The sequence below is a fragment of the Falco biarmicus genome, chromosome 17 (assembly GCF_023638135.1).
Source record: "Falco biarmicus isolate bFalBia1 chromosome 17, bFalBia1.pri, whole genome shotgun sequence".
Classification (NCBI taxonomy): domain Eukaryota; kingdom Metazoa; phylum Chordata; class Aves; order Falconiformes; family Falconidae; genus Falco; species Falco biarmicus.
In genome coordinates this window covers 4,061,923-4,074,567 of record NC_079304.1, presented here as the reverse complement: position 1 = coordinate 4,074,567, position 12,645 = coordinate 4,061,923, and the positions used below count along the sequence as shown (strand labels likewise).

The following is a 12,645-nucleotide window of genomic DNA, read 5'->3' as shown; positions in this document are numbered from 1 at the left end:
CTCTGCTCCTGCACATGTGTGTGTGTGCAAACACAGTGCCCACGGGTGGGTGTGCACACAGGTAGCTGTGCACGGCTGGATACACGCACACAGGTGTGTGCACACAGGTAGCTGTGCACAGCTGCATACACGCACGCAGGCATGCACAGGTGTGCTGCACACACGCAGGCATGCACAGGTGTGCTGCAACACACGCATGTGCATGCACACATGCAGGCAGCCCTGGGGCTGGGCTGCCCCCCCCAGCATGGTACCAGCAGCTAAAAATATCCCCAATGGCTGCCTCCAGCATCACCACGGCAACGGGAGAATGGGGAGCGGGGGGGGGGGGGGCAAAGCCCCCCAGCACCCCCCACCCGTGGGGAGCCCCACATGACTCAGGAGTGGGGGGGGTGGGGGCCCCATAGGCCCGCTGCCCCCCAGCCCTCCCAGCTCTGCTGGGGATGGGGGGGGGGGGGGGGGGGGGTGTGCTCCGAGGCCCCTTAATTCCCCGGTTAATCATTCATGGGGGCTGCAAATCCCCCCGCGCCGGGGCTGGGATTAGGCGGGCAAGCGGCTGCCCAGCCGGCGAGGGGCCCCGGCAGCGGGGGGGTCCAGCAGCGAGGGGGGGGGGCGGCCCCTATTCATAAGAAGGGATTTCCTGTGCCGGGAGGGGGGTCCCTCCCGCTCCCCACAGCTACTGAGGCTGGGGGGCCGCTGGGACTGGAGGCCACGGGGGCCATTCCCTGTCCCTGGGTGGGAGCAGCAGAGCCCCCCCTGGATGACATCCCCTTGTTATGGCCAAGCACCCCCCAAGAAGGGTCCTGGTGAGGGAGGGGGGGCTGTGGGATGCGCTAGGGGGGTTGCTGCACCCCAGGTCGGCACAGGGGTGGCTGGTGGCGGGGGGGGGGGGGGGGGGAGAAGGCGTCGAGGCCTCGTCGCAGCGCCCCGGCCTTGGCTGGGCGCCCCAGCCCAGCTGCCTCCAGCCCTGGGGGGGGGCGGGGGGGCCGGAAGGGGCCGTCGCCATTCCCAGCGCCGGGGGCAGGCGGGGGGCAGGCGGGGGCCAGCGCAGGGGGCTCCCCCTTCCCACGGGGTAACTGCGACAGCCAGAACCCCTGATGCTGGGAAAAGGGGGGGGGGGCACATGGCTGGTTCCCACCCGCCCACACCGATGTTGGGGTATGAGGGATTTGCTTCCCAGAAGGCTCCCAGCCGGGAGGCGAGGGGAGGGGGGGTGTCACACACACACAGCTTATAATGGGGGACACTCCCACGGGGACACCCAGACCCCCCGGGGGGCAGTGAGGGGGGGGCACACACACACAGCCTGCAAAGGGGGACACCCCCACGGGGCCACCCAGACCCCCCCGAGTAGTGGTGGGTGCTGCACCACGGGGGTCTCCAGTGATGGGGATGCAGGCACATGGGGTGCACCCAGCATCACCCCCTTGCTGGGGGGGCTCGGGGGGGGCCAGTTCCACCATGCCGCCAGGCTCCGGCTATATATAGCGGCTCCGTGCCGCAGAGCAGCGGGATGAATTTTAATGTACCCCAAAAGCAACACGTTCCCCCCCACATCCCTCATCCCCCCAGCCTGGGGTACCCCGCAGGGCGTGGGGTCCCCCCCTGCCAAGGGGAGAGGACAGAGAGACCTGGGGGGTGGCACTGGGGGGGTGACAGCGGGGGATGAGGGGGGTGATGGGTGGGAGAGGTGCCCGTGTACACGGCAGGGGAACGCCAGCCCTGCCTCAGTTTCCCCGTTGGGATGGAGGGGCTGCGGGTGGGGGGACGTGGGGACAGGGCGCTGTGCTGAGGTGGCTGAGGGCGGTGGGCCGGGGTCAGGCGGCTCGGCCATGGCCTTATCGCTGGCAGACGGTGTTACGGGGGGCGGCCAGAGACGCGCCGTGTTTGCCGAGGATAAAGTGTACGGTACAGGCGAGGGCTGCGCTGGGGGGTGCCGCCACCCCGCCCCCAGCCCCTGCCACGCTGGCACCCCAGCTGCCTCCAGCCGTGGAGATGAGGGGTCCTGGGGGGGCCATGGGGATCCAGGGGGCTGTGGGGACCAGGGGGGGCCATGGGGACCAGGGGGCCATGGGGACGATAGGGCTGTGGGGACCAGGGGGAGCAGGGGGAGCAGGGGGATGTGGGGTCCAGGGGGGCCATGGGGACCATGGGGCTGTGGGGACCAGGGGCAGCACAGGGGCCGGGGGTACCAGGGGGGTCACAGGGCCACAGGCACGAGGCACCCACCAGCAGCCCTGGCTGTCACCCCTGTCCCCAGCCCTGGGGAGGAGGATGGAGTTTGCTCTGGGCACAGCTGTGTCGTGGGGACCCCCATCCCCTTCAACCCCCATCCTCCCAGTACCCTTACCCCCTGGGGACCCCCATCCTCCAGATACCCCTATACACTGGGGACCTCCATCCTCCCAGTACCCTTACCCCCTGAGTACCCTCATCCTCCAGGTACCGCCATCCTGTGGGGACCCCCATCCTCCAGGCACCCCCATCCCCTGGGTAGCACTGTCCCCCTGCTGTCCCCATCCTCTGAGCACTACCGTGCCCTGTGAGCCGCTGTCCCCTGGGGACCCTCCTCCCCTGGGTGCTGCGGCACCCCAGTTACCCCCAATCCGCTGGGTGCCACCTTCCTCTGGGAACTTTCATCCTTGGGGACCCCCCTCCCCCTTGTCCCCTGGCCCCCTGGGTGCCACCGCACTGCCTGTGCAGCCCAGGGAGGGGCCCGGGGCCGGGGGGGGCAACCCCCCGGGGGTCCCAGGGCCGAGCTGCGGGGCTTTGGCCGTGGGGGGAGGGGGCATAGGGCAGCGGCCCTTTAAGCCCGGGCATGATGGGATGTGTAGTCCGGGGGGGGGGGGGGGGGGGGAACTGGGGTGCGAGGGCTGCTGGGAAGGCGGTGGGGTGGGACGTGGGACGGGCGGGTTGAGGGGCTGTGGGGTGGGACCCCCCGCCGCCCTCCCCCAGTGACCCCCGCCGCGCCCCCAGCCCACGCCACCACCCACGGCCCCACGGAAGGGTCCGGTCACAGCCCCACAGCCCCCCCCCCAGCCTCACACCCTCCGGGGCAAGGGGCAGAGCCCCCCAGCCGGGAGGGGCACCCCAGGGTGCAGAGCTGCCCCCTGCCCCGTGGGCACCGTCCCCGGCTCCCCTGGGTGCTGTCCCCGACCCCCGTGGGCACCCCAGTGTCACAGCATCCCCGTGGGTGCCATCCCCAGATCCCCTGGGTGCTGTCCCCCAACCCCTGTGGGCACCCCACCATCACAGCATCCCTGTGGGCACTGTCCCCTCCTCCCCTGGGTGCTGTCCCCATCCCCCGTGTGCACCGTCACCCTTGGTGTTGTCCCCAGCTCCCCGTGGGCACCGTCCCCGGCTCCCCTGGGTGCTGTCCCCGACCCCCGTGGGCACCATCACCCTTGGCCCTGTCACTGCATCCCTGTGGGTGCTGTCCCCAGCCCCCATGGGCACATGCCCACCCTGTGACAGGCACTGTCCCCAGGCCTCTGTGGGCACCAATTCCGGCTCTCCTGGGTGCTGTCCCTGACCCCGTGGGCACCCAGTTGTCACTGTCACAGCACCCCCACAGGCACTGTCCCCCATCCCCGTGGGCACCATCTCCGCCCTGCCACGGGCATCATGCCCGGGCCTGTGTGTGCCCCCTTTGGGTGCAGCCCCCAACCCTGTGTGTGCCGCCCCATCCCCACTGTCACCATCACAGCACCCCTGTGGGTGCTGTCCTCAGCTCCCTGTGGGTGCCATCCCCAGCTTCCCTCAGTGCTGTCCCCAACCCCCGTAGGGTCCCCAGCTCCCCTGGGTGCTGTCCCCAACCCCTGTGGGCATAGTTCTCACCTCCCATGGGTGCTGCCCTCAACTCCCGCGGGGACCCCCACTGTCACAGCATCGCTGTGGGCACCATCCCCAGCTCCCCTGGGTGCTGTCCCCAACCCCTGTGGACACTGTCACCTGCTCCCCTGGGGGTGCTGTCCCCGACCCCCGTGGGCACAGTCCCCACCTCCCGTGGGTGCTGCCCCCACCTCCCGTGGGCACCCCCACTGTCACCATCACAGCACACCCCCCCCCCATCCCCAGCTCCCCTGGGTGCTGTCCCCAACCCCCGTGGGGCACCATCCCCAGCTCCCCTGGGCGCTGCACCCCCCTCCCGTGGGACCCCCCACTGCCACCACCACAGCACCACCACCACCCCCCATCCCATCTCCCCGCGGGCACCACCCCGCGCCGCCCCCCCACGCACCACTTCCACCGGGCCACGGCCACCGCGTGTGCCCCCCTCCCCCGCACCCCCCGGTGTCCCCACGCGTGGGGCGGGCGCGGCGGGTGCAGGGAGCGGCTGCGGCCGGCGGAGGGGGCTGCGGCCGCGGCGGAGCGGGGCGGCGGGCGGCGCGGCGGGGCCGGGGGAGGAGCCAGGCGCCGTCGTTGGCCGCCGCCGCTGCGCCCCGCTCCGCTCCGCTCCGCGCCCCGCTCCGCGCCCGCCGCCGCCGCCGCCGCCCAGGTACGGCCCGAGCGGGCCCCGCCGCAGCCCCGGTGTTCGCCGCCGGCCGCGGCCCCCCCCCGCCTGAGCCCGGCCGCAGTTCGGGCGTGCAGGGGGTGGGGGGGGGGGGCGGGGGGGTCGGGGCGGGGGGGGGCGGCCGGCCGGGAGCCGCGGGGAGCCCCCGGCCCGAGCGCGCACCGGGAGGAAAAACACGGGTAAATATCTTCCTTGGAAAAATCCGGGCGTTTGGTGTGGGGCGGGGGGGGGGGGGTCGACGCGGGGGAAAGGGGGGCCTTGGGGGGCTCTGCCCCCCCCCCCGCCTCCTCCGAGCGTTGCTGCAGCGCGGGGGCTGCCCACCGCCCGCCACGCCACGACCCGAGCGGGGGGGCCCGCAGCGCGCCCTCCCCCCCCCGCCCGCAGCCGTGGCCCCCCGGCCCCGCGGCGCTGCGTGGCCGTGGCGTGGCGGCGTGGCGGGGCCGTGGGCCCGGGCCGTGGCGGCGGCGTGGCTCTGCGGGGACGGTGGCCGCGGCGGGGGCCGTGCCGTGGGCAGGTCGCGGGGCCGTGCCGTGGGCAGGCCGTGGCCCCGTCGCGGGGGGGGGGGGAGGTGGTCCGTGGCCGTGCCCCGTGGCCGTCCCCGCCCGCTCCCGCTGCTGGCAGCGGCGGCAGGAATGCCTGCGATTTTTTTTTATTTATTTTTTTAATTTTTTTTATTATATTTTTTTCTGCGCCGGGAGCAGAGCGCGGGGGGAGCTGGGGGGGGGGGGGGGGGCGGTTCGGCCGCTCCCGGTTGGGGCGGGGGGCAGCGGGGGGCGTCCCCGGCGCGTGGAGGGGGGTGGGGGGTGGGGGGGGGCTCCAGCTCCGCACCCCCGGGCTGCCCCCGCCGAGCGGGGCGCGGGGCGTGGCGGGGGTCCCCTCCCCACGCCGGCCCGCGGTCCCGCGGGGGGGAGGGGGGAGGGCGGACCGTCGCGTCCCCCCCTCTCCAGCCCAACCCCGGGGGATGGGGGGGACCGAATCCTGCCCGGGGTGCGGCGGTCCCGGTGCCGCCGGCGTGGCGCGGGCTGCGGGCCCGGCCCGGGCTGCGGTGCGTCCTCCCGTGCGAACCGGGGGAAACTGAGGCAGGGCGGGCCGGGCGTCGCGGCCAAGGTCACCCCGGGGCCGGCCGGCCCTGCCCGGGCCTCCGGCTCGACCTCCTCGGCGGCCCGGCCCCGCGGCGGCCCCGGCCCGACCTTCAGCCGCCGCGGCCGCCGTGACCCCCGCGCCGCGGGGCCGGCACCGGCAGCGGGGGGGGCCGGGGCTGCACCTCACCCCGCCTGACCTCCGCCGGCCCCCGGGACCCCCGAGGCTCCGGTGGGGCGTAGGGGGCCGTGGCCGCCGTTGGGCGCGGGCAGGCCCCGGTGGAACCGGTTTGGGGGGGCTCCCCCGCCCGGGGGTCTTGGCGCAGGGTGGGGGCGCGGCGCATCCCCCCCCCCCCTTCGGCGCTGCTGTGCGGCTGCGTGTGTGTCCCCCCCCCCCCCCCCCCCCGCAGGGCTCGCATCGCCGGTACAACCTCGGGATCAGAGGGGGGTGGTCCCGGGGGAGGGTCCCCGCCTGACACCCCCCACCCGGCCGCGGCCGTGACCTTCGCGGGGCCGCGGCGTGGCAGCCCCGCGGGTGGGGGGTCTCGGCAGCGGGGGGGGGGCAACGGAGCGGGGAGCCCGGTGCGGGCGCTAAGGGCTCCGCACCCCCCGGGAACCCGCACCCCCGGCCCCCCCCCGGGGGGCGGCGGCTCCAGGAAGCGGCGCCCCCCCGCTCCGCTCCGCTCCCCGCCTTTCCCGGGGCAGGACCGCGGCCGCCGGCAAAGCCTGGAGCTGCGGCGGGACCGGGTCGAGCCCCCCGGGGGTCCCAGCCCGCGCCCCCCCCCGGCCCCGCCGGACCCCCGCGCAGCCGCCGGTGCGCGGTGGAGCGCGGGGGCGGGGCCGGACGCCTGGGTCCCCTCCGGGGGGGGGGGGGGCAGGAGGAGGGGGGGGGATGCGGTGAAGGCGAAGGCGGGCGCGGGCAGGACGCCCGGGGCCCCGCTCAGGCTGGATGCAGCCGGGGGGCGCAGCAGGCCCCCCCCCCCCCCCCCCGCCCGGGGCGCGGTCACATGGTGGTGGCTCCAGCACTGCGGACCCTCGTCCTGGCCCATCCAGGCAGGGGCTGGTGGTCGCGGGGGACACTGCAGGGACCGTCCCCCCGTGTCCCCTCCCTGGGTGGGACGAGCACCCCGGTGCCGGTTCCCACGTCCCGCTGTGGGCGCTGACCCCGGGCACCTCGTGGGGAGGTGATGGCTGCGTCCCCTGCCCCTGCCAGTGGGGCCCCCCAGGGAGGGAACCCAGGAGCCCCCCCCGTCCCCGTCCCAACGCACGTGAACTGGAGCCCCCCGATTTAGAAACGTCCCCATCGCTGTGCCAAGCTCCAGGTGCTGAGAATAGCTCCCTGGCGTCCCGGCACAGCCTCCCTGGTGACAGGGGCACCCCGCAGGGCTGGGGCCCTGGGGGCACCCCGCAGGGCTGGGGACCCACAGCCCCCCCAGCGAGCTGAGACCGTGGGTGCTCAGCACATGCCAGGCACCCAGGGCTGGGTGTCCTTCAGGGCCAGGAGGAGAAGGGACACAGGGATCCGGCCGCATCCTGCTGCACCGGCACAGGGGGCACGGTGCTGGGGGAAGCGTCACCGTGGCTCTTCCTAAGTTGTGCTGGTGGCCCAGTGGGCTGGGGAAACTGAGGCACGGCTGAAAGCGGCCAAGCAGGGTGGGGGGGAGCGGAGCCAGGGCTGTCACCTCATCCCGCACGCTTGGGTGCCGTGGGAAGGAGCAGCCAGCAAAGCCTCAGTTGGGCTTAACAGCACCAGGAGTCCCTTGGGGTTCATGGTGGCCACGGGGCCAGGTGGAGGTCAGGCTCGTGGCACAGGTCCCCACAGTGGCGACACTGGTCACGTCGGAGGTGCGAGGCCACGGCGGCCCGTGGGTGCCTGGTCAGAGCCGGGGCAGGTCACCGTCCCGGTGGCCACCTGCTTTTGCTTGGGTGGTGGCTTCGCCGAGCTGTGGGCGCGGACCCGGGCTGAGCCAGGCAGTGCCGTGGCACAGACTGGCCCCCACGTGCGTGGGGGAGGGGGACAGCACGCAGGTCCCCCCGTGGCACAGGGTGGGCTGCCCTGATGTCAGGCCCATGGGCATCCCCAGTGCTGGGGCTGCCCAGCTGCTGCACATGCCTGGGATTCCTGCAGCCTCCCAGCACGATGGCCCCACCACGCTTTGCCACGCATGCCCCACGGTGCCGGGCATCCCCACAGCACCGGGCATCCCACGGCACCGGGCACAGGGAGCCTGGCAGCGGCAGAGGTGTGGGATGGGCGCATGGCACCGGGCACAGGCACGTGTGTGGCACCAGGCACAGCCACACACATGGGCACCGGCGTGTGCTGGGTGCTGCCAGCCGTGCCACGGCAGGTGCCGCCACGCCTGGCTGCGCTCCCCCGGCACGGTCCCTGCCAGCCTGCGTAGCCGGGATTCCTGGGGCTGGGGCACAGCGGTGCCACCCCCGCTGCCACCGTGCCACCGGGCATCGCGTGTGGGGGGCTGGCAGGTGTGGGGGCTGGTGGGTCTGCCCGTGGAGCCCTGCCCCCCGCCTGTGCTAATCACGCTAATTGGCACCCTGGCTAAAGCGCTTAGGCCCTCACCGCCCTGACCCAGCCGGCAGCTGGGCGGGGGGGAGGGGGCACCTGGGACCCCTGGAGCCCATCTGTCCCGGGGGGGCAGGGACACCAATGGGTGTCCCTGTGGGGCATCCCTGGTACCCCAGCACCCGTGTCTGGCTGCGTAGATGTGGCTGGTGCCTTTGCAGGAGGGGTGTCCCCCAGGCTGTGGTCCCCATCCTGGGGGGTCCCCAGGGGTGGCAGCTCTGGGTAGTGGGGTGCTGGGGTGCCCCCGTGGGGTGAGGTGGCTCCCGCCACCGGCCCAGCCCTGGACTTTGCCCCCAGGTTGTTTTCCGTCTCCTGCAACCACCCGACTCAGCAGAAACGCTCCCCTGGGCGTGGGGCTGGGCTGGGGGGGGGGAGAGCACAGGGTGGGGGCCCCACCGGCTGCCACCCCCACTCCCACCCAGCCCTGCAAGGTGGGGACGCAGGGGTTGGGGTGCCAGGGAGCAGCAGGGAGGGGGGGAGGCTGAGACCTGACTGCGCTCATCGCAGGTGTCGCAGGAGGAGGAGGAGGACGAAGGCCACCTCCCATGTTTGTCTGTCTGGGATTCCTCGAGTGACAGTTCCTGGAGCGGCACCACGGGCACAGCCGGGTGCTGGGTGCCGGTGATCCCGGGGGGTGGCGGCGGGGATGCCAGCTGGCGAGGGCAGCCCTGAGGCTTTAGCCCTCAGCCCCTCTAACGCCACACACCGCTCGCCAGCGGGGAAACTGAGGCAGCGGTGGCCGAGCCCACCCCGTGCCAGCGTTCGGCAGCCCCCGTGCCCCGGCCCGTGCCCACTCACCCCTGGTGGCGATGCCCCCCCCAGCCTCACACATGCCCTGAACGGGCGTGTGGGGTCCCGGGGGAAGGGGGGGTGGGGGGGCGGCGGGGGGCTGGTGCCCGGCGGGGCCGTGCAGCCCTGGCGCGCTGCCAGTGCCTATACTTGGAAGTCTCCGCGCGCCGTTCCCATATGGAACAAACATTTGCTGCAGCCCCCGGCCGCGCCGCCCTGGCTCTATAGGTACTGCTGGTGGCCGGCCCCCAAAGCCTGGCCTGGAGCTGTGCTGGGGAGCCCCCTGCCCCCCCCCCCCCCCCCCCCCCCCGGCCCCCAGATCCCCCCCAAACCCCCCCAGGGTGGGGAGCAGACCGTGGGGTGTGCAGCAGTGCCTTGGTTTCCCTGCAGAGATGGGCAGGCGGTGGCCCCCGCTGGGGCATGTTGCTGGGGGGGGTGGGGGGTGGGGGTGTCCGTGGGAACCCATCACACGAGCCTCCCCCCCCCCCCCCCCCCCCCCGCATCACACGTGCGCCCATCTCAGAGCTGTGCAGGGTGCTGCCACGCACCCATGGGTGCAGCATCCCTCACCCCCATCCCAGTGCTGCCCGGGCATCCCCGGCTGGAGGGGGGCCAGGGGGCCAGGCGGGGGTGCCCTGTGGCGTGGGGGGTGCCGGGGGGGGCCCTGGGCGCAGCCGAGTCCCGGCCACTGTGTTTTAAATCCGCCGGAGGAATTTCTGCTGCGGCCAAGACAAACGTGACCTACTTTCTGCCTGTCCCCGCACGGAGCGGAGGAGCCCGAGGCCTGGGCACAGCGCCCGGCACAGCCCCACGCCCCCCCCCCCCCCCCCAGCACGGGCTGGGGGCCCCCCGCACCCCCCCGCTGGGGCAGGTCACCAGGGGTTCACTGGGGGTGCTGGCAAGCAGGGCCCCCCCATCTCGCTGGGGTGTTGCGGTGCGCAGGGTGGGTGCTGGGCACCCGTGGGGACATGGAACCTTGGGGGGGGGGGGTGTCTGCTGGGGTTGTGCCTTGGTTTCCCCGTTGGGGGGGGGTGCAGCAGTGGGGGGCTGGGGGTGCCCCCAGTGCTGCCTGTGCCCTGGCCCCGCCACACAGTGTCTTTGCTGCAGGAGAGCTCGCAGAGGAGGGATCACCCAGCACCCCCGGCCCCCCCGGTGCCCCCCACCCTGTAAGTCTCCCCCCCACCAGCACGGGGCAGGGGTGGGGGGACCCAGCATGCGGGGGGTGTGGTGGGGGGCCCCTGCGTGTGGCAAGTGCATCAGGGCTCAGCCTGACCCCAGGCACGGCATCCGTGGGGGGCTCCCCTGGGAAGGGGGAGGGGGGGGCTGTGCTCTGCACCCCCCGCCCGAGGCTCCCCCCACTGCTTGAGGGGGGCCCCCCAGCCCTCCCCCACGGCTGGGTGCAGCATCCGCTGCCCCCCCCCCCCCACCCCCCCCCCCGCGTGTGCTTGTGTTTGCCTACACACTCTCACGCAGCCTTGCACACCTGTGTGCACAGCCTTGCATGTGTGTGCACAGCCTTGCACACACGTGTGCACAGCCTTGCACACCCCGTGCCCGCTCCTGCCCAGCCGTGCATGCTCTCGCCCAGCTCCGCGTGCCGTTGCACACACCCTGCAGGCCGTCGCTCACTCCACGGGTTCTTGCACGTCCCTCGTGCTCCTGCCCAGCCCCGTGCGCCGTCGCACGCTCTCCCCCAGCCCTGCACACCCTTGCACGCTTTCCCACGCGTTCGTGCATTCCTGGTGCGCTCTCGCCCAGGCTTGCACCGTGGCACAAGCTCCCAGGCCCCGCCCCCCCCCCCCCCCCCCACCGGGGGTCCGTGCTCAGCGCGGTTTGTCTTGGCAGGATCCGGCCCGGGATGGTGCGCGGAGCTGAGCACTGAGGCGGGCGCCATGGGGCGCGCGTCGTAGCCCCCCGCCGTGGCCCCCCCGCGCGGTGGCACCGGTGGCGGAGCCCACTCGGTCGGTGCTGAGCGCTCCTTGATGGAATTGCGGTGAATGGAACAGAAGCCCAGCACCCTGGACCCGCTGTCGGAGCCAGAGGACACCCGGTGAGCCCCTCTGTGGCCCCTCTGTCCCCCGGTGTCGCTGTGCCCCGTGTGTCCCCAGGTGTCCCTGTACGTGCTAATGCCCTGGGAGTGCCCCCAGTGTCCCCATGCCTGGTGCATCCCTGTGCCCCAAGTGTCCCCATGCCCAGTGTGTCCCCATGGATCCCTGCGTGCTTGTGTGTCCCCATGCCTGGTACATCCCTGTGCCCAGTGTGTCCCAAGTGTCCCCATGCCCAGTGTGTCCCCATGGATCCCTGTGTGCTTCTGTGTGTGTCCATGCCCCACGTGTCCCCAAGTGTCTCCATGCCTGGTGCATCCCTGTGGCCCATGTCTCCCCATGCTCTGTGTGTCCCTGTGGATCTGTGCGTGCTTGTGTGTCCATGCCCCGTGTGTCCCAATGCCTGCTGCATCCTTGTGCCCCACATGTCCCTATGCCCTGCGTGTCCCAGGTGTCCCCATGCCCAGTGTGTCCCCATGGGTCCCTGCATGCTGCTATGTGTGTCCATGCCCCGCATGTCCCCAGGTGTCCCCATGCCTGGTGCATCCCCATGCCCACTGTGTCCCTATGCCGTGCACGGCTGTGTACGTGTCCATCGCCCATGTGTCCTCATGCCCCGGGTGTCCCCAAGTGTATTCATGTCTGGTGCATCCCTGTGCCTGGTGTGTCCCCATCCTAGTGTGTCCCCGTGGATCCCTGCATGGTTGTGTATGTGTCCATGTGTCCCAGTGTGTCCTCATGGATCCTTGTGTGGTCATGTATGTGTCCATGCCCCAGGAGTCCCCATGTCCCCATACATCCCTATGCTTGGGGTGTCCCCGTGGATCCCTGTGTGGTCATGTATGTGTCCCCATGCCCTGGGTGTCCCCATGCCCTGGGTGTCGCCATCGATCCCTGTGTGGGCCTGTATGTGTCCCTGCCCATGGTGTCTCCATGCCTTGGGTGTCCCCAGGTCCGCACACATCCTCATGCCTGGGTGTCCCCATGCCCTGGGTGTCCCCATGGATCCCTGTGTGGTCATGTATGTGTCCCTGCCCCAGGTGTCCCCATGCCCTGGGTGTCCCCGTGGATCCCTGCGTGGTCATGTGTGTGTCCCTGCCCCAGGTGTCCCCATGCCCTGGGTGTCCCCATGGATCCCTGCGTGGTCATGTGTGTGTCCCTGCCCCAGGTGTCCCCATGCCCTGGGTGTCCCCGTGGATCCCTGCGTGGTCATGTATGTGTCCCTGCCCCAGGTGTCCCCATGCCCTGGGTGTCCCTGTGGATCCCTGCGTGGTCATGTGTGTGTCCCTGCCCCAGGTGTCCCCATGCCCTGGGTGTCCCCATGGATCCCTGTGTGGTCATGTGTGTGTCCCTGCCCCAGGTGTCCCCATGCCCTGGGTGTCCCCGTGGATCCCTGCGTGGTCATGTATGTGTCCCTGCCCCAGGTGTCCCCATGCCCTGGGTGTCCCCGTGGATCCCTGCGTGGTCATGTATGTGTCTCCATGCCCTGGGTGTCCCCATGCCCTGGGTGTCGCCATCGATCCCTGTGTGGGCCTGTATGTGTCCCTGCCCATGGTGTCTCCATGCCTTGGGTGTCCCCAGGTCCGCACACATCCTCATGCCTGGGGTGTCCCCATGCCCTGGGTGTCCCCATGG

General features: G+C 72.4%; 1 protein-coding gene across 1 annotated transcript in view; it reads left to right on the top strand.

Moving 5' to 3' along the window:
• The first annotated feature begins 4,544 nt into the window (after nt 1-4,544).
• The window catches only part of LOC130160325 (mucin-5AC-like), a 13,828-nt gene continuing 5,727 nt past the window's right edge, over nt 4,545-12,645 (top strand). The window contains exons 1-3 of the mRNA XM_056362734.1: nt 4,545-4,692; nt 10,073-10,131; nt 10,811-12,415. Of these exons, the coding sequence (XP_056218709.1) occupies nt 11,154-12,415 (1,262 nt within the window). The 5' untranslated portion in view covers nt 4,545-4,692; nt 10,073-10,131; nt 10,811-11,153. The remainder of the gene's footprint in view (nt 4,693-10,072; nt 10,132-10,810; nt 12,416-12,645) is intronic.